Genomic DNA, 20,503 nt, shown 5'->3' on the forward strand with positions numbered 1-20,503 from the left:
GGAATTGGTTGGAACATTGACTCATCATCTTCATCATTTGACTGACTGTCATCTTCCCCCGGGGACACTGGGGAAGGGGGTTGTATACGTATAATTGGCTCCGTTAGCAGATGCTTGTCATGTTCCTCCTGTAAGTTCACTTCCATCATTTCAGTCTCAGTCTCTGAAGAGGCACAGGAACCTTTCCTTTCTGGGTCTGACATTTCTGAAGCAGAGTCCAGAGGAGGAGGGGGAGGAAACTCAATATAAGCGATACCTTTGTCTTTGGAGGCCTCTTGCTGCTCCAGCTCTGTTGTTTCATCCTGCCTGACAAGGGCTATTGTTTCTTCCTGGTTCAAATTGTAAGTTAATTCCTGCTGGTTATCATTACTTTTTGTTTGTTGCTCATTAGCATTAGCCAGGTCTGCTTTGGTGGTGTCAACACTAGTTTTGCGTTCTGGCAGGACCTCTTTAAAAGAGAAAACAACTTTGCTTTGGTCATCTTCCTCTGATTCTTCAGAGACCTCCATGATCGGGCTTGGTTTCCCTGGCATGAATCCCATAAAGCCATCAGGGGTCCTGGACGTGAGGTCATAGCTGATCTCCTCAGAGCTGGGGGTTTCTGGCGTAAGGGGGCTTTTCCCTGAGCTATCGATGAAAGAAACCTGTTCTAATGTGTCATCATCAGGGCTTATGGGGCTGAGTGCTGAGCTTGATTTCTGTTTGACTGTATACAGTGTCCCTTTGGCCTCCCTCTCTCCCTGCCTTCCCACTTGGACACTGACATAAACAGGTAATGTTTTGATGCCCTTAAAGTTCTCTTTGGTTGTTGCAGCAGCTGGAGGGGTTATGACTTTCTCCAGTGTGTCTCTTGGGCTGGGAAGATTATTGGAGTTTGAATCTTTGGGTGCATTATCTAGAATTTCAAAAGTCAAATCTGTTTTTTCCGGAGTTGTCTCAAGACTTGTCTGTATTTTGCTCTTTGCTAATGTGGGTATCTGTGAGGGTTTAGCTATTGTCTGTTTCTTTGTGAGGTCATTATCTAAAGTAGAAGACGTTCTTACAGGAATTTGGGATTCTGCCTTTTTTCTGAGGTTTTTGTTAAGGGGTTCGTCTGTCTCTTTTCTTGATACTTCAGCTATTACTTCTTTGGAAGCAGACTCACTTTTTGTCACTTGTTGGCTCTTTTTAGCATCACTATCTTTCTCTACTAGTCTAGTTGTTTCTTTAGCAACAGGTGCCTGGACTTTCTGATCTTTATTGCTTTCTTTTATTTCCTGAGTAACTGTGTAAGGGACATCTTTCCCTGTAGTAGTGGCTTTGTGAGTTTCAGTTTCACTTATTTGTCTTTGTAACAAGGGCTCTGGGATATTTTTGTTTGGCGACTTGTCTCCTGTGTATTTTGGGCTTTTAGATGTAGGTGATAAAGCAGGTTTACTGGTGTCTGTGTCCTTCTCAACATCCTTTTTCGGGCTTACTTCTTCTGATGTTTCAGATACTTTTGATGTTTTTCCTCCTGCAAAAAACTGATAAACAGGAAGTTTGCTTTCCTGTAATTTCTTTATTGAAGGTTTTGGCTGCACTGGAGGGGGGATTTTGGTTGGACTAGACTGACTTTGTTTTTGAGCCTCAGATTCAAACTTCATCCTCACTGCACTGACTTTGGATGTTGATTTTACATGAGAGGGAGAAGAGGGTTCTGATTCACTGGTTTTAGTTTGTTGTTTACTTTTATCCTCACTGATATGAGGGAGCCTGCTTTTCTGCGGACTGCTTGGTAAACTAGAACTTTTCTTTTCAGCCGTAGTGGTGCTACCAAACATTTTACCAACAGAAGGCTCCCTGAGTTTACTTTTACTGAAGACCTCTTCTGATTTAGGTTTCTGCTGTGTTTTCTCAGGGGTACTGCAGACTGAGCTAGGCCAGGACCTTGGTTCCTTTGGCTCTCGTCTTACAGGCTTTTTCTCAGGGGACTGCAACTCATCATTGAGCTTTTCTGTTTTGTCACGGAAGAACTGTGATACCTCACTGAGTTTTTCTTCAGCTTCTTTTACAGTTTGATCCACCCTATCCTCATAGAGAAGCTTATCCCTGCTCCTGTCATGTTTATCCTCTGTAAATCGCATCCAAACAGCATGTTTGGGACTGCCCTGCTCTGTGGAGTAATGAAGCACTGTCACCTTATCAAACTGAGATGGTTCATCCCTGTGCACAAATTTACCAGATATAGGGGAGCCATCTTTTGATGACTTGGAACCAAACTCTCTTTTGGGGCTTCCATACTGCTGAGTTTCTGTGCTGCGGCTACCGCTCTCCTCAGAAACTTGGTGGCGGTTCTTGTCAGTTGCTATAGCTGAATCCTCTGTGTCAGAGTGAGACTGCGATGACGTGTCAAGTTTCTCTGACAGGAGCATTTTCTCAGCAAATCTATACGACTCGCCTCTGATTTCTGATAGTTCATCATCACAGTATTCTACGGAATGTTGGCTCAGTAGTTTCAGGGCTTTATATGAATCATCCGCCATCAGCTGGGCAGAACTTGGGCGACTGTCCTCCTCCTGTGACACTGGGGTGTTAACGCGAGATGTTTCTAGGAAGGAGGGTAGGGATTCTTCTGCAGTAAGTTCCTCCTCTTCCTGTTGGGCCTCATCGTAATCAGTAAGCTCCTTAATTCCATGGTCCCCTTTGTAGACATAAAGCTCAGGGTGTTTCTTGGTTTCCCTGATAATAACCTCAGTCGGCTCTGCTGTGCTGTGGCCCTTTTCGATATGAACCTCTATTATCCTTTCCACTTTAGGTTTGGATTTAATGTCTCTGTCAAGAAATCTAGGAGTCAACTCATCGCCTTTGACAGAATCCTGGCTAGCTTTGTGCTCAAAAAGTCCTGCCAGTTCTTTAGATGGGTCCCTACCTGACTGGAAAGCTTTCATGATATCCCTTACTGACATACCTTCCTCTAAAATCTCTGCGCCATCAGTCAGTTGGGGCTTGTGATAGACCATTCTAGTAGTAGTAGTTATATGAGTTTCCTCTTTAAGACACACACTTTTGTTAATCATTGAGTCCTCTTCTGGCATTTTCATCTGTATGGCTTTTGTGGAACTTACTGAAGCTGCCTCTGGCTCTACTGGGGGAAGAACAGATGCAGCCTCCTCCATGAGTGCAGGCTCACACAGATCATCAGGCTGCTCATAGCTCCTAATATGGACCACTTCGGTCCTGGTCTCTGTAACACAGGGAGGGATGGGTGAATCTGTGAATAAAGGCTTAGGTCCTGTACTCTCTGCACTCTGAGGAGCAGAGGGCGTCTTTTCACTTCTGGTCTCAAACCCGCTGTCTGACAGCGGACTCTTATCCTGCTCATGGGACAGGTCCTCGGGTGACTCCAAAATAGTGTCCGTCCCCTGATATGATGATTCAGCAAGTTTGCTTAGATCCTTCTCTGAGGGAGACCTGAGCATGCCTGAGACTGGTGGAGGCATTTTGAGTTTGTGCTCTTGTATTGACATAGATGGTTTAAGAACACGTTTCTGTTTCTCTTCCCCTTCCCTCTTTACCTCCTCCTCGTACTTACATTTCAACTCGGCTATTCTGGAGAGAGAGCTCGCGCCAATGTCATTTGTTAGAAAATCTACTACTTTAGCCAATTCTAAGTCTTTGCTTGACATGGACTGCTGCTTGAGCGGGAGCGTGTTTTCATCAAAGGGAGGGTAATAATCTGAGAGGGCACTTCTTTGTGCCTCCTCGATCTCATCTTTGGAAAATTCCTCCCATTCATCCTCTGAGGCTCTCTCTCTACCTGCAATGGCCTTAGCTTCACTCTTGATATCTTTCTGTAATATCTCACTGACTTTCACTAAATCTTCTTTCACTTTCTCCACTAGAGCAAAAGGCTCCTCATCCTCTAACTTGCTCTCTTTAGGAGTGCCAGTATGTGATGTTTGGACAGTTTTAACTGCTGTCTGTGTGTCTGTCTGTAGGATAGCTGTCATTCTGATCAGATCCTCTTTCATGTCTGCTACATCTTTTAGTATCTCCTGGTTGGAAGTTCCAGTTGGGTGGATGATGGGTGGTGTGATAAACGGAGGGGATTTTAGTTGGGACTTTATTTTTGATGCGGTAACACAGGTAGACAAAGAGGAAGAAGACGAGGACGAGGCACGAGAAGAATCAGGCAGTGCCATTTTGAGAGACCCTGGCCCTGGTTTGACAGGGGTCTCTGGAATGACGTTGACTAACGAGTACACAGGTACAGTCACTGTGTTAGAAGAAACTGCAGAGCTGGAGGAGGCAGCTCCAGATCTCAAAGAACCATAAGCAGAGCTTGGAGCTGCAGATCTACGCGAGGAGGACAGTGATCTAAGAGTGCCATAGCCTGACACAGAATATGAGTCTATAGCTTCATTTATGGCTGCGCTGACACTGGAGGTTGCAGCCTGGGTGGTGGCCAGGATCCTCTCCTGAAGGCTGCTACTTCTCTCTGTGAGATGCCGAGAAGAAGGAGAGGATGGCGTGGAGGAGGATGATGGATATTTAACAGGCGAGAGAGATCCGTTCATCATGGATAATTCTGAGGAAGCAATGGTTGTCTGCCCAGTTGAGGAGAGAGATGACAGAGATGTCCTCCCTCCTCTGGATGAGAGTGTTGAATCTACAGAGGTTTTCAAAGAGGACAGGCTGGAGATGCTCTTAACAGGAGAAAGATTGGGTGCACCTGCATCTGTCGCAACTGTGGACCCAAGGGTAGTTTTAAAAGGCAGATTAGAATTGTACATGCTGTAAGGTGTCTTTGGCGATGCTGGAGCAGTGACTGAAGCTGGTAACCTCTCTGGTATAGAACCGTTGGGTATTGAGTGAAGAGGGGAAGTCCTTGATGTGTATGCCGAAGCAAGGCTTTTGATAGATGCTGGATCTGTGGCAGGTTTAACTGGGCTTCCAGAGGACACAAGGCTGGCAGACCCTTGAACGGGGTACTGGCCCAGCTGGACAACGGTTTTAATGGGTGAAGGCATAGTCCTGTAAGACCTGATGGGGGATGAGGATGTCAGGTCGCTAAGTGATTTAGCTGGGGATGACACAGTAGGTGGTGGCGGTGGTGGAGCTCCCAAGGTAGCTTTGATAGTTGCGGGGCATGCAGGTGATGGGGAGGAAAGGGGCCAAGTAGTTTTCAATGGAGAAGCAGCTGGTGAGCCTGCCGGTGAATCGGTAGAGGTGAGGGAACCCCCCACTCCGACGAGCCTTGTTTGGCCAGGGACGGTAATAGGAGCAGTCGACCATGGTGGGTAAGGTCTGGTTGGAAAGACAGGTTTGTGAGGGTAACCAGCAGGCAGTGTTCTTGCTGCTGTGCTTCGTTCGAGTGCTGTTTCTTCAGATGATTTTGTAGAAATAATGACAAAGAAGGAATGGAAAAAATAATAAAAAGAATGTGGAATAGTAAAGGTAACAGAAAATTATGTTGGGAAAGGAAAAGGAAGAAAAAAATATGAAAAAAGAAGAGATCAGAGGAGGAAGAGTTGGTCAGTGACGCAGTCCTGGTATCAAGGAAGGAAAAACAGCAGTTTTATGAAGTGCTGATATTTGAGTATTGACTGAAGATGGAGTTATGAAAAGAAACAGTTGTGTTCCTGTGTGATTCAGGATTGGGACATGACTCAAACAGCAACAACAACAGCAACAACAACATAATGAATAAACTGAACCAAGCACATACAGCAGCAAAGTAAAATTCCAAAAGACGATGGCGTAGAATAACAACTGACAACAGAAAAATGGTAAGACAAATGCACCAGGATTAACACAAAAACAACTTCTCTCTTTGGACTTCAGATGTTCTAAAATCAGCGTATGAATTCTGGCTCTAATTTCAATCTGCTTTGTAAAGTGCCTTTTATCTGTTTGGTCCAAAAAAAATTACATAATGACAGATTCCCCAAAGACAATTTAGACAACAGAGCCAAGGGCTGCAGTAGTTTCCATTTTCCTTTTATTATGTAACAAACAAAATATGACAAAATGTGTTTTCCAAGACTTGCGTTTTGGCCCATTTTGTCATGCAGGATCAATAAAAACTGGTGACAAGCAGTGTGTGAAAAACTGAAAACAAACACCTGAAAGAAAGCCAAACTCAGGATCTCCTAACATGCATGTTTGTCCCACAAAAAGCTGCTCCGTCATCACAAAGCCAAAAAGAGCTTTAAACTCAGAGGGGACAAATGGAAAATACAGAAAATTTCACTTTGACCTCCCTGCCAAATGCCTTTCACATTGCGTGGGTAAGTCAAAGAAAAATTTTGATGTTGCTGCATTTGGACTTGTAAAAACTCAGCAGTGGAAATCAACCAAACAAACCCAGAAGAAGTACAACTCACAACGTGGGCAAGCACAGCACAAAAACCACTCATTGACCCATGCAAAAATATGTACCATGTTGTAAACAGGCATGTGGACAGTGCATGTTATGTAGGATGAGAAAATGTGCATTTATTACATTAAGTAAGTCACATCTATCGACATATCGATCACGCATTTTACAGGTTGATTAAAATTGTTAATACACTAACTTATCCACGAATACTGGCATTATTATACTCATCATTTGTTAGTGAAAATGTCAAAACTCACTCAGTGCAGGCTCGGCCAGATAGCTGTAGCGCTTACGTAAGGCTAGGGATGCAAAGGTATGACGTCGCTCTGGCTTTTCAGTCTGCAACAATAGCAAACAACACAAAAACCTATTAGTTTTAGGTCACCCTACATTGTATGGTGCTGCCAGATGAGCAACATTTGGACCTTATAATGTCAAATTAAAGCAAACCCAACAACCTGCAGTAGTTGGTGTTCACATAAAAACAAAGCCCATGTTTAACACTTACATAACACAGCAGCAAACTCTCCTTTAAGAGTATTCACTGCACTTCAACTTCTATTTTTGTACTAAAACTACCACTCACAGTAAGTGTTATTATGCTAAGCTAGCCAAACTAGCTTAGGTTAGTCATGATGAGGCTACAAACTCTAAATGATAGGTACTTAAAAGTGCAAATAATCAGTTTTAACGTAATGTTACGAAAGATTAAATCTTAACTTAAGGACAATTTAAGTACACCTCTACTCCAAAGCCACTTATATCACATACTGTAAAGTGGAAGGGATAAGGATTGGACATTAAACAAATTGTTTTTCATATCTACAATATATCATGCAAAACTGAGCAGCTAAAGGTTGCTTTGAACAAGGAAAGCTCGTATTGTCCTTGTAGAAGCGGAAAGAATAATGCTATGATGAAGCAGGGCCGCTACAGATCTAGCGCAGAGGACAGCAAATGGTGGGGAGGGTGTGGTTTACCTCATCCTCGGCATCTGACTCCATTTCCTGGTTCCCAAGATGCATTGCAGAAACAGGGGGAGTAACATAATGGAAAGCAGGGGGGAAAGAAACATCAGGGTGTGAAAAAGGAGTGATTGAGAGAAGCTCCAACTCAGAAGAGAAGCCACTTAAGCAAACAAAATAAAAACACAGACTTGACAAACACCAAAAAAAAAAGAAAAAGTATAAAGCGCCAACACTCAGCAGCAAAAACAGCAAATGAACTGAAGCCACAAAAAAGCCAGCCTGATAATCAAAAAAAGCCTTTTGCACAAAAGCCCTCAGCCAAAAGCATGTCATCCAAATCAAAAGGTAGAGAGGAACAAAATGAAACAGCCAATGACAAGAATCCACTGCATAGATAACCGATTTACACAGAGAGAAGCTTTAAACAGATAAAAGACACAGTGGCGGCAGTTTGGCCAAGTCTTTCTCTGTCTTTCATCTATCAGTGTTACCGGGGCCAAAAGTACCCTGACTGTGAGTATGGTTATGGAGGTGACAACAGAGAATGGTGAGTTCACGCTACCTTACCTTTTTCACCGCAGGAAGAGTGATGTTCAGGTTGCACACAGCAGTTTGTGGAAGGCCTTTAATGGTCTTACACTCTTTGAGGAACGTAAGACGACCGCAGGGCTCCTGGCTGGGATCTCTCACCTGGAGGGAGAACAGTGCTTCTTTATGTACCTTGTTCTTTTATAAAGGTGGTAGTCACTGCTGATGTACTTCAATGTTTTCCACACATCTATCTGCAACATTTGTGGTAAATTTTGTACAGAATTTTCCCTTAAAATAATCATATAGTTCAGCTGTTGACAGCCAGCCTGTTCTCATTCCCATGTTGTCATATACTGATGCTGTGTCACGGCCCTCAGGCCTTCCCCCTTAAAAGTCGCCGGCAGTCGACCCAGTGAATGAAGTTATTTTTTCTCAGACTCCAGCTGCTGTGAGAGGCAGCAAAACATCCTTTCATTTTATAGTTACAGTTTACTAATAAAACTCTCCACAGTATGAACAGTGGTTACATGAGCCTCAAAACCAGACACAACTCAGCCCTGAGCAGAGTGACCGTCCTCTACTGACCAATCAGACTGCAGTGTTCACAGCTCCACCTTTTAGTATCAGATCTGTGTGCTAGGTACCCCAACAGAGGGGGGACCAAACATGGGGATGATACAGAACGGTTCCATTGGTACCATCCACAATTTTTCACAGTGGAAATGGAAAAAAGCGTACCAAACTGAACCGTACCAGATTGGTACGTGGAAACAGGCTTGACTGAGCTTTATATTTTGGTAACTCCTCCACGTGTTCATACATGATTTTATCAGTACTAGTGTTCTGTGCAATGACAGTTAAGTTGAATCTAAATCTAGTACGGCTCTAAGATGAATATCACATACTATAATTCAACAAACACTGCCCTTAAAACTGCACGTCTTTGACTTAGTTTTCACATCCACAGAATCCACACAAGTCTTTTGCTAATTGAGCATTTGTTAAATAATGACTAGCAGAACCTCTCTATTTGTACATAATCTTATACACGTGGTGCTCTGCTACTGCGGTTCCAATTAGTTGTGTTGTGATAAAGAGGCGTGACAAGAGGACTGATTATCAAGAAGTGGAGGTTAATGGGTCGATCAATGACGTGATTTATCAGTGACAAAGGGAACTAGGTTATACCCTGTGGACTGGGTTCATTTCATGGAAAGCTAGAGGGGGGAAGGGGCGGGCAGTTAAGAGGAATAGAGCTGAAACAATTATGGTTAACACGGTATTTTAACAGAAACAAAAATAACCCTGCTGCTGCTTTTCTGCAGCATTATGTCTTGTGCTCTTCTGCATTTGTTTAAGACATCTTTGGTGTAATTTTAGTAAAGTTCAACCAGTTTTTCATCATGATAATTTATAGATCTTCCAACTCCACATCCCAGCCTGAGAAAGAGGTGCCGTGCATTGTGCACTATATGTAGTACCTTGACACAGAAGGGCAAACGGTTCTCCTTGAAGGCGTAGAAGTTAAGAACTAACTGCTGACCACCTTTAGTCAGAGGCGCCAAGTTTCCATAGCAATCCACATAGATGGGCCTGCCCTCCAGAACCTGAGGACGTACATAACAGAAGTAAGAACGACAGTCACATGCAACAGAATTACCATTCTTCAAAAGTATTTATGAGGTCTGTAAGATGGTTGTGATTTCAAGTATCAGTATCAGCCCAGCTTTTCACCAGTGCCACCTTAAATATAGCTTTGTTATAATAATTTTTGCACGGAGGATGAAAAACGCTTGCTTTTAAGTTGTTTCAAACCAAAGAAATTGGCAATACTAAAATAAAAAGGTGCATTATGTAAAAAAAAAAAATCACTGTATGAAAATAAAGTACAGCAATAATAACATATTTAAGACCTTATTTTTGACATTCATGCCCCAAATTTCCTAAACCTCGTCCTCTGACAGAACCAGCATTGATAATGATCAACCAATAATTAAGTACCTCTATGTCTTTGCTCCTGGCCACCTCCTCGAAGTTCTCCTGCTGCTCCAGGGTCTTATCCACCTTGTCGTCCGTCATACAGAAGCACCTCAGTCTGGACTCCACTGGGTCATTCATCTTAGCAAATACCACAAACTTGGCCATGTAGGGCACACAGATCAGCTCCCTGTACAGCTGCATGGCCAAACCCACCGTCTCTGGGATCTGGTGGCAGTCTGCTAACCAGAACCTGCACAGATGACAGATTACACGATGAACGTCTCAGACACAGAGATACAACAGATTCAGGGTAACTACAGTGTCACAGGTGCACATGTGGTGTGTCTCACCTGGCAGAGACATTAGTGGTGAAGGAGACACAGTCATTGACGAAGGTGAGAGGAGTCGTGCCGGTGATGTCTTCCCACTGTGCTGGGGATGTTCCACCTGGTGGAAGACGAAGATTTTCTGTCACTGACATCCATTTTTATAGATTTAATTTACAGGGAAAATGTAGTGACATTTTGAGAGACATAAGAAATCATATATTTTTCTGACAAGCTTTTCTTTTAGTTGAGATAAAATAAGTTGAATAAATTAAAGGTTCCCTCCAGACATGTTTTATTAAAGTACTACACTTTAAATAGTAATTTGTGTCAGCCATGCTTTTTTTTCTTTTTACAAAAAAAAGTTAAATTACTAAGCTAGAAATTATTAAAATTACATCTGCTCTCTAAAATTATTCATGGCTCACTGTGCTGACACCACACAGCAGCTAAAATATGAAATATCCAAAGCAGCTCGTCACTTTTAAAACAGAGCTGACGCACAGTCCTACAAATCGTTCACAAAGTAGTGCATATACACGCTGACATCATGTCTTCTCTATCCTCACTTTTCAAAAAAGTCACTCTCAAGTTCTTAAACTCAAATTGGTGTTCTTAGAAACAGACGGTTAGACTACCACACACACCTGTGATGCTGCAGAGAAGGCGGAGACATGGAGTAGGGTCTCCCTTGTAGCCGTTGCTGAGCCCCTCCCCTGAGAGTGGCGGGACTGGGATTGTCATGGTGATGGGCTTGTGAAACTTCCTTCTTCTGGGCTCCACGGTAACGATGGGGCTGAAGGTTGCTCGGTTGCCGAGGATTTTCTTCACAGTCTCGTCAGGCACAGGCTGAGCCTGGGAGAGGAGGGATCAGTGATGTGTGTCTAACGTGTGCGTGTGTAGGTGTGTGTATTCACATGTACATTTTTGAGTATTGTTTCTAGCTTCTGCCACTGTTGAAAATGAAAACAACAGACATCGACGTGTCTAAACTCACCTGCAGTCCAACTTTGATTTTCTTTGTTAACGCCCCCTCGGGGAAGGAAGCTTGAACCAATGGGACGCTCCGGCTGTTCAGAGTCCCGCCTTCTGGTCCCATTTGATTGGTCTCCTGCCTGATTCGAGACACGACCGCAAAGTACTGTGGGAAGTCCTTGGTGATGATGCGGCAGATTCTCTTTCTCTCCAGCTCCTCAGGACTGTCCAGCTCTACAGGGGAAAAATACATGAATGACATCACATATAAATTATAAATCATTTATTTTCAGTTTGTACTAGTACTGGGTATTTTTTTTTTTTAATTTTACTTGCTTTAACTACTTTTTTGTCATAACTTGCATTCTTTAGAAAAACATACATATTTTTTATTTTATGTGCCTTATTGGTCCTAAACACAAAGAAGAGAGAGAAAAGAATCCTAAACATTAATGGTTTACTGGGGTAACATCTGTTCACTGATTCATATTAATGCATGCATCTAAATGTTGTAGATGTTACAAAAGTTGCATCTGTTCAGTCACTATTGTGATGCATCACTCAGGACTTAAGATCCTGCAATGACCGTCCCTCCACCTTCCAGATCTCACCCAGGTACAATGAGGATGAATGGCTGGAAGCAACACGTAGCAGTACAGAGAGACTGCCAATTTTCAGCAAGGCTGTTTAATTTTTCTACAACCAAAAACTGAGGCTATCAGAAGACTTTATAAGATGTTGTAATGATGTATAATTCTACACAAAGAGCTTTTCAATTCAGATTCAGACAACTTCATTATTCCAACCAGGGCCACTTTATTTGAACAGCTTGCCTTGAACACATACTATAAACAGAGAACTGGAAAGACGAACTGCAAAGGGAATAAAGGATTTTGATTAGCAGTTCAGGTAAACCGTAACAATGCCCTGACGGCAACAGAGAAAATTTGCATGCAAGAACACATCCAGAAGAAGCTAAAATACGTGCTTTCTGAAAGATTTGTTGATTGCAAAAACCTACCAAGTCCCTTTGTGTCACTCCTGTGATCTTAGAGCAGATTTTAACAATGCTATTTAGACTGTTTCTGTCTTTCAGTGTGAGGCTGTGAACCAGCAGATAAATGGCTAACACAGGAGGCTCTCAATAAAAACCTAATCAAGATGGCAGAGGATGACGGGACTGACAGAAAAGGAATTTCTCTGTAGCCCCCGCTTCACAATATCCGCAGTGTTTACATCAAATTTAAGATGTTCATTAAAAAAGGTACCTAAATATTTGTGTCATTTTAGTTTGAATATACAAATTTGCCTGGATGCCACAATAAGACAAAGTTTGACAAAATAATTAAAGAACAAAGAGTAAGAACGTGTGCTTTACCTTCATCCATCCCACTGAGGAGCTGATTGAGGTCGTCTGTCTTGTAGTCGTACAGATGCTCCTTCCAGGTTTCTCCGTTCTCGCTGCGCAGCATGATCAGCTCTCTCTCCTGGCCCCGCATCGAGCCAAAGTGAGGGATCTCTACTATCACAGGCCTGGTAAGGTACATGTCATGGGAGGTATGGTTTAATTAATCTTATCGTATTCATTTAAGACGGGTAAACTAAGAAAATAGGGGTCAAGGTTGAGCTCTTTCTGATTATAATGATAGCTGTAACTTCTTTAAAATTCCTACTGGAGCTACTTTAATGCAAAAATTAAATCTGAAATAAAAATGATGGAGGACATATACAGTTTATCTTTATGCATCTGCATGGGAATAACACTAATAATGGTGGCGTTTATTCGGTTAGTAAATTCTACAAAAAAAGTGAAATATGATCAAGGATTGAAGGACACTGGTCTCATAAACATACTGTACAGGTACAGTATGAATGAACTGTGGGCTCTGCAGATGACAGTGTTGCTTAATGTTAGCTGTGGCCGTGCTGCAGTGGGATGAAACATTCAGAGTGCATATCATAGCTCGGTGGCATGACTTGACAGGAAACACGTGAAATGGAATGAGGAGTGAGGGGAGAAAGCTGCACAGCCCTCATTCAAACAAGGCATGATAGCAACATAAGAGGATGAACATACTCTAGTCTGAGGACCATTTTTCCTCAGAATAGAGAGGACAAACGGACAAACAGAGAGGAACTATATTTATTGATCATCCCCTTGAATAATCATCTACAAATACAGTCACAAAATGATCTTAAAAGTAGTATTTTCTCAATCTGAGTCTTACAAACACACTATTTGCTATTATTTGCCAATGCTCTAGATGAAATCTAGGTTGTAGGTGGCACCTCACCTGTACACCTGTGTTTGACACTGTAATGTTTGTAAAGGATTTCACTTTTTAAGCACTGTTGCCAACAAATATGACCAGGATACCTACAGGTTATATGTTAAAAACATTCCATTAAAATAGACGTAGTAATCGTCAACACTTAATCAACATTAAGTCAATTTAATGACAGTTAAAGATGGGTGGACATCTTCTCTATAATGCTCAATTTCTTTACATAGCACTTTCCAGTAACAGAGACTTCTGTTGTTGTGTGCTGTTATCAGCTGCTCTAGAAAGACATGTCAGAAGCCTCTGCTCGCTAACATTAATTTTACTTTTCCTAAATTACAAGTTAACCCTGATTAAACTACCTGAGATTGGATCGCATCCAGCCCACTTGAGGACGAGCACAAGCAGCTAAAACCCGAGCGTAATGACATACGTGGCCGACCGCGAGTCGCCACCTCGCGTTTCTCTTGCTCGCTTGGTTAGCTAGCTAGGTGCTCTCATTGTTTTGTTTTTGTTTCCCTCCCGAAATTCCCGTTTTACAGCATCGTTTTCATTTTGTTTATTAAATAACGTTAATGCAAACCACCTGGTTACAATTCAAGAGACCACAGCGTGTGATTACTCAAAACATAAGCTAGAAAGTAACGTTAATGTTTTCTGCTAGTTTTATTTAGCTAACATTAGCCGTAAATTAAGCTAGCTCACGCTACTCTATCACGGCCAGACCGAGGAGGTCGGACACGAGTGGTTTATTATTATTTTTCCTCAAAGCTTGTGTTATAACCACTTTCAGACAAGTGCTTTGACATTAAATAACTTCCACGTTAACACAAAGTACCTTCATCTGTCGAAGAGGGCGACTGTTGACCGTGAGTAACCCAAACTGTCACCTCCACCCGGCCGGCGGTTGGTTGAGAGCACTACACAGCCGCCGGATACGTCCGTGAAAATACATTCATTTCTTTTTTTAAATAAATTATTGTAGTGTATTATATATAAATAAATAAATTATTCATCTTTATTTGGAAAGAGGGATTTACGTTTTCATTTCCTGTGTTCGTTTTGCCGGTTGGAAGTGGGCGGGGCTCTGCCGTTTTAAAAGGATCACGTGCTCCTATGCACCAATCAAGAGTCAGAATCCGACGACAGTTGTGCCTGCTGCTTATGTTGCCATGGAGACGGCACCAATTACTACTTTTTGCTCATCCAGTCATAATAAACCACATATATTATTATTTTATAGGTGGTTTAACAATTAAACAATTGTTAGTTACAATTTTAAAAAGCAAAACCTGAAGCCTTATCTCTTATGGGGGTGGGCAGTATCACAAAATTTGGTTTTAATCCAATACTAAGTAATACAGGGCCAGAATCACTATTATCATACTCATACTATTTCTATTATTAAAAGTTGCTTATGTACTTTCATGTAGGAGGCAGCAGTGTGTCATGATTTATGAAGTCTGTAAACAGTCTGCTAAAGTAACGGCTAATGATGACCAATTACAGTTACTGAATGTAAATTAACCAGTGCTGAATATTGGATTTGACTGATGCTGTGTCTCAAATCGCGTACTTCTGTACTTACACTTAATACTTTGAGTGCATAAGTGTGTTCACACTGAGAAGTATGGAAAAATGCAGTGCACTATGAGTACCCGCATGGTGCACTCAAAACGGTCAAGAAGTTGAGTGTGGAACTATGGACACCTCTCGCCCTCAATGGTCGCCATCTTGGCTACATAGCGGAAGGGGAGGGACCACTTTTCAAACTGGAAATGGCGGCCAAGGACTGTGCGACCGTGAACGTTGCTACATTTTACAAATGTTTTTTGCATGAAGCACCACTATACTGTTGTTGGATATAAGCCAGCAGTATGTTTATTGGGTTAATTTAGCAGTCTGTAATGATTTGGTACCATGAACGACAACGGAAATGCTAATGCAAGTTTGCTAACGAGCTAATTTGCGGTCACCATTTCTGGTGAGTGCACAACGGCTGTGTTTTGTTTGAGACAACACTACGCCAATGAGTACACAGTGCACATAGTATACTACATGGAAGTGTACTGACGAAAGTATGTGCTTTGAGACACAGCATAAGATTTTAATTTCTCTACTGTGGTACACCCCATCTACATGCAACCGGTTTAGTCACCGTTACGGTAAATACACCCCAGAAGCAGCATTATATTGAAAAATAGAAACCTTTATTTGTTACAAAAATATTTCCACAAATAAAATCAGCTCCATGTTGTCAGATCCAGGTTGAAATATCTGGATATTCCTTGCCTCTCTGAAAAGACTAGCAAACTTTGTCTGTGTGTCGTGGCTCTGGATGCTGAGGCATTTCCCTCCTCCCTTCTCCTCTGTTGCAGCACCAAGTTCTCTCTAGTGTTTTTTTTACTTCATGCGTTCATCCATCATTGAAATTAAATGTCAGATTAAACTAGTTGGGATGCACGCGGCAATGCGCTACACGTGTGCAAGGCCTATGCTGTCTGAGTGCAGACAACAAACAGCAAATGGTACAGGCACTAGATATGTTTACGACAAGCATTGTACTCTTGAAATACAAATAGGTTCAACATAGAGAAACTTATCTCTTTTTTTGTATCAATCCTATTGATGCTAGGATCTTCAAAACAAAACCGTAGTATCCACAGTATCGATATTTTGGTATCGATCTGCCTACCCCATCTTACATGTTTTTATATACTGTCTCATCTTAGTTGTTCTTATATATTTTTGTCTTGTGTGACCTTTGTGTATTGTCTTTGCTCTTTATCTGAAGCACATTGAAGTACTGCCTTCCTTGTTAAATGTACCTCATTGATTTGACTTGAAGTACTCAGAGAGGAGAGATGTAACTGCATATATTTCATGGTATAATCACCTTTTCACTCTGCAAAGACATCCTGGAGTCGACAGGAGTTAATGTAACATGGACTAGTACAATGTCTCTGGAAATTAATCACACAAAAGTATTGTGGGATGACATAAAACTGATCTTAAAAGGTGAAGTAAAGTAACAGCGGTCATGGGAAGCAGGATGATGCTCGGCTTGAGGAGGAAAAGGCTCATGCCCAACAAGCGCAGTCCAGTCCAAACAGCCAATCCAAACCTTTACTTTCAGTGACATCAGAAGCCCACTGAAAGCTTCTGAAATAAAGAAAATATAATGGTGCCTAAATGAAAGTGGCTGGAAAGTAACCGTAATGGATTTAAAGCTATATTGTGTAGTTTTAGGAAGAACTTTAAAATCTCAAATGTAAAAGCTAAACTCTACGTCCCTCCGTCTCTCCACTTTTTTACTGAGGCTAAAACAAATCCACTCTGCGGTGGTGGACCCATCATCCAACTATCTTTAAATACAAGTAAGTAACTAGTCGTCCTTCCTTGAAAGAGTTCACTATGTCATTGATTTCTTCCCAAAACTACATGGCAACCATATAGTAGTAATGCTGTATCCTGACAAATTAACAGAGATGGGTAAAATAATAGTATCCATCAGCATGAATCAGCCTTGGTCATGTAGTTTCCTTGGGAGAGGTGGGAGGTACAGGAGGGAGAGGAGCAGGGAGGGGGGATGCTATGTTTGGTTCCTACCCAACAAATCTAGTTCCTCTGGGTCCCAGCTGTAGCACTGGACTAACCAGGCTCTCGCCTTCATTAAGGGCTGGCAGCTTTCTGGGAAGATGTAGTTTACTGTGTCCGCAAGATAATGAAACACACACGCACCCACGTACACACACAAAACACACACTTGCAAAGTCAGTTGAGGAACACACCACTCAGTTCTAGATCTGTATCAGTAATATGACTCCTGTTTCTTCTTTCCAGTACTCATCAGTGACATCAGAGATGGCAACTACTCACATGTAATATCAGTTTCTAGCGCACACACGTTCAGTTGTGATCATGTGGTTTGAAGGAAAGCCAAAACAAGCTTATACATCATAGATTGCTCTTTTTTAAATATACAGTATTATAGTATGAAGTAATGCAAATAAGCATGTTGCGCTCAAGCAATGCGTCAATCAGAGGGAAGTTATATCGGCTACTATTATAATTACCATTTATAAAGACTAAAGAGTCACTGAAAATCCTCTTTTCTGACAAAATTCAGAACCATGTTCATCAAACATAAAGACGTGTCAATGCACTTTGTTTTGTAGTATGTACACTGTAACTGGATAAAATAATCTGGGTCATTCCTAGGTTTCCAAATTTATCTGGCACACAATGGAAACATGACAAAGGGTCCTGTGTTCCCTAGCTCTATATGGCAGATAATGGGAACCTGAATAGACATTCCCTAGTTCTGCATTTGCTTGATATGACCTGGGCGAGGGTTGGGTTAGGGGACTATAATCATGACTCCCAGAGTCATGAAATTGCTTGAGACTTGGCCATAATCCTATGTTAATGACCCCGAGAACACAGGACCTTGGGTACATAGGACCTTCAACACACAGGGAAGATGTGGTCCTGGGAATATTGGACGCTGGGAACATATGACCCTGGGAATATACGACCTTAGGAACATAGGACATTGGGAACTTAGGACCCTGGAAACAAAGGGTCTTGGGAACATGGGGTCCTGGGAATATAGGGCGCTGTAAACATATGACCCTGGGAATATACGACCTTTGACACTTAGGACCTTAGGAACATAGGACATTGGGAACTTAGGACCCTGGAAACATAGGATCTTGGGAACATGGGACCCTGGGAATATAGGGTGCTGGAAACATATGACCCTGGGAATATACGACCTTCGACACTTAGAACCCTGGAAACAATAGGAACTAGGGGACATGGGACCCTGGGAACACAGGACCTTGGGGACTGTAGTGGGGTTTAATCTCTACATATCTCAAGTAAAGTTCATTTGGTCACTCTCACTCCTCTCTGTTCTCCTCCATGCTGCCTTCGTGAGTTGAGTTCAGTTTTCCTCACCCAGGTGTTAGCAATTATCACCTTCTCCTCTGCTCTGCCACATCCCTCACAATATCAGCTTCCTCTGCTGTGCAGTAAAGGCACAATCTGCTCTTTTTTGGCCCTGGGAAACAGAACCTCGGTCACTTAGGACCCTGGGGATCATGGGACCCTGGGAACATAGGACAACTGGGAACACTGGACTTTGGGAACACAAGACCTTGGGCACTTAGGAGCCTGGGAACACAGGACCTTGGGAACATAGGACAACTGGGAACACTGGACTTTGGGAACACAAGACCTTGGGCACTTAGGAGCCTGGGAACCCAGGACCCTAGGATCACAGAAGCCTGGGAACACAGGACCTTGGGAACACAGGACTTTGGGAACACAGGACCTTGGCACTTAGGACCCTGGGGAATATAGGACCTTAGGGACATAGAAGCCTGGGAACACTGGACCTTGGGAACCTAGGACCCTGGTAACATAGGACAACTGGCAACACAGGACCCTGGGAACACTGGACCTTGGAAACACAGAACCTTGGCACTTAGGACCCTGGGGAACATAGGACCTTAGGGACATAGAAGCCTGGAAACACTGGACCTTGGGAACCTAGGACCCTGGGAACATAGGACAACTGGGAAAACAGGACCTTTGGCACATTGGACCCTGGGAACATAGGACCTTGGGCACTTAGGATCCTGGGAACATTGGACAACAGTGAAGACAGGACCTTGGGTGCTTAAAGACCCTAGGGAACATAGGACCTTTGGAACATAGGACCCTGGGGAACATGAGACCGTGGCAACACAGCACCTTGGATACATAATTACATTCTTTAAACAGGAAATCAAAAGCCTTGCCTCTGAGTTGAGCCAAATGTATAATATCTGTTGGTTTTGACACACTTCCTGTTAAAGAGTTTTATGGTATATAAAACTGTAACATGTGCACATATTTACTTTGCCTTTCTTTGTTTCCACAATCTACACTTTTCCACAGTTTACAACTGTTAGTGATGTTGCCTTCTCTTTGCTTAAGCTGGACTTAATGCTTGAGGGTGAGCACACTGCAACAATTACACTTAAACTGCAAATTAAACAGCAGGTATTCCACCTAAACATGCACGTACACTCATTCACACTCTATAAACGCAGATGGCTGGAGATGGCGATGGCAAGAAGCAGAAGGAAGGAGATGTCAAGTCACCCAACAAAAAGTGCAGAAGAATAAGCAATTAAGCAAATAGCAACAACACTGAAAACTGCAAATAGCAACAAAAAAATCAAGTCTCACCCGAGGAACTGAGCTCCGGCCGGACCGACCTCAACCAGTCGGCTGGCCAGGCCTTCTCCTTCCACCATCGGAGGAGGCGACGCCAGTTTGTGTCTCTTGACCAGTCGACAGGTGATCCTGGTGGGCGCTGTGCACTTTCTCGGTGGGATGATGATGCGCATGCCATTGTGACGACTTCCTCTCATGGAGCCGCCCCGGGCGTCGACCATAAAGCTGACCAGGAACCTGATGGAAAGTGAAAAGAGGAAGGAAAAGGAAAAAAGGAGGAAGAGACAAAGAGTGGTGGGAGACAGTGAAGCAGTGAGCGTAAAGACAAGTGGAAGAAAAGTGAGAGAAAGAGTAACATGTTGGGAACCAGAGAGAGAGAGGATATAGAAAAGGAATGGAATAAAATACACATCAATTTAACCGCAGTATTGATGGAGAGAGAAGAGCTTTAGCTGAGGTGAAGTCCCTTCTCATGCTGTGATCTTCAAAACACACACAAAGTAAGTGTGAGCAAAAGAGAAGAGAGATAAAGACAGAACAGATATTTAAGAGTTTTCTGTGTTGGCTATGGCTTCAGAAAATGTTGGTTACAATTAGAAAACATCCTCAAGTCGATGTCACAATGTTGCTATATCCACTTCCAGGAAATAAATATTCTTGTGTGGATGAATGAGCCAACATGCCGACACAGGAGCCTCCAATGTAACCTGTGTTTTATCCATATTAGAAGGTACTGTAGTCCTGAGTGTCACTCACTTTAATTTAAAGAAGGAAATCACACACACACAGAGCCACGCCATGCAATTCGGTAAACAAGATGTCATGTTAGTTTATATGTAGCTTTTGGAAAAAATGGTGTGAATATAAATG

At 42.6% G+C, this 20,503-nt stretch overlaps 1 protein-coding gene across 16 annotated transcripts in view; it reads right to left on the minus strand.

Moving 5' to 3' along the window:
• Window positions 1-20,503, minus strand: part of LOC126400323 (ankyrin-3-like) — a 236,498-nt gene that overhangs the window by 26,801 nt on the left and 189,194 nt on the right. For 15 of the 16 annotated variants that reach the window (XM_050060947.1, XM_050060950.1, XM_050060941.1 and 12 more), the window contains 10 exons: window positions 19,646-19,870; window positions 12,502-12,656; window positions 11,146-11,357; window positions 10,796-11,003; window positions 10,173-10,269; window positions 9,844-10,072; window positions 9,324-9,449; window positions 7,879-8,001; window positions 7,324-7,350; window positions 6,601-6,682 (listed from right to left, as the gene is read on the minus strand). In XM_050060947.1, the coding sequence (XP_049916904.1) occupies window positions 6,601-6,682; window positions 7,324-7,350; window positions 7,879-8,001; window positions 9,324-9,449; window positions 9,844-10,072; window positions 10,173-10,269; window positions 10,796-11,003; window positions 11,146-11,357; window positions 12,502-12,656; window positions 19,646-19,870 (1,484 nt within the window). The remainder of the gene's footprint in view (window positions 1-6,600; window positions 6,683-7,323; window positions 7,351-7,878; window positions 8,002-9,323; window positions 9,450-9,843; window positions 10,073-10,172; window positions 10,270-10,795; window positions 11,004-11,145; window positions 11,358-12,501; window positions 12,657-19,645; window positions 19,871-20,503) is intronic. The other variant, XM_050060953.1, reaches the window with a different exon arrangement.

Source organism: Epinephelus moara, chromosome 13 (genome assembly GCF_006386435.1).
Source record: "Epinephelus moara isolate mb chromosome 13, YSFRI_EMoa_1.0, whole genome shotgun sequence".
In the NCBI taxonomy this organism is placed as follows: domain Eukaryota; kingdom Metazoa; phylum Chordata; class Actinopteri; order Perciformes; family Serranidae; genus Epinephelus; species Epinephelus moara.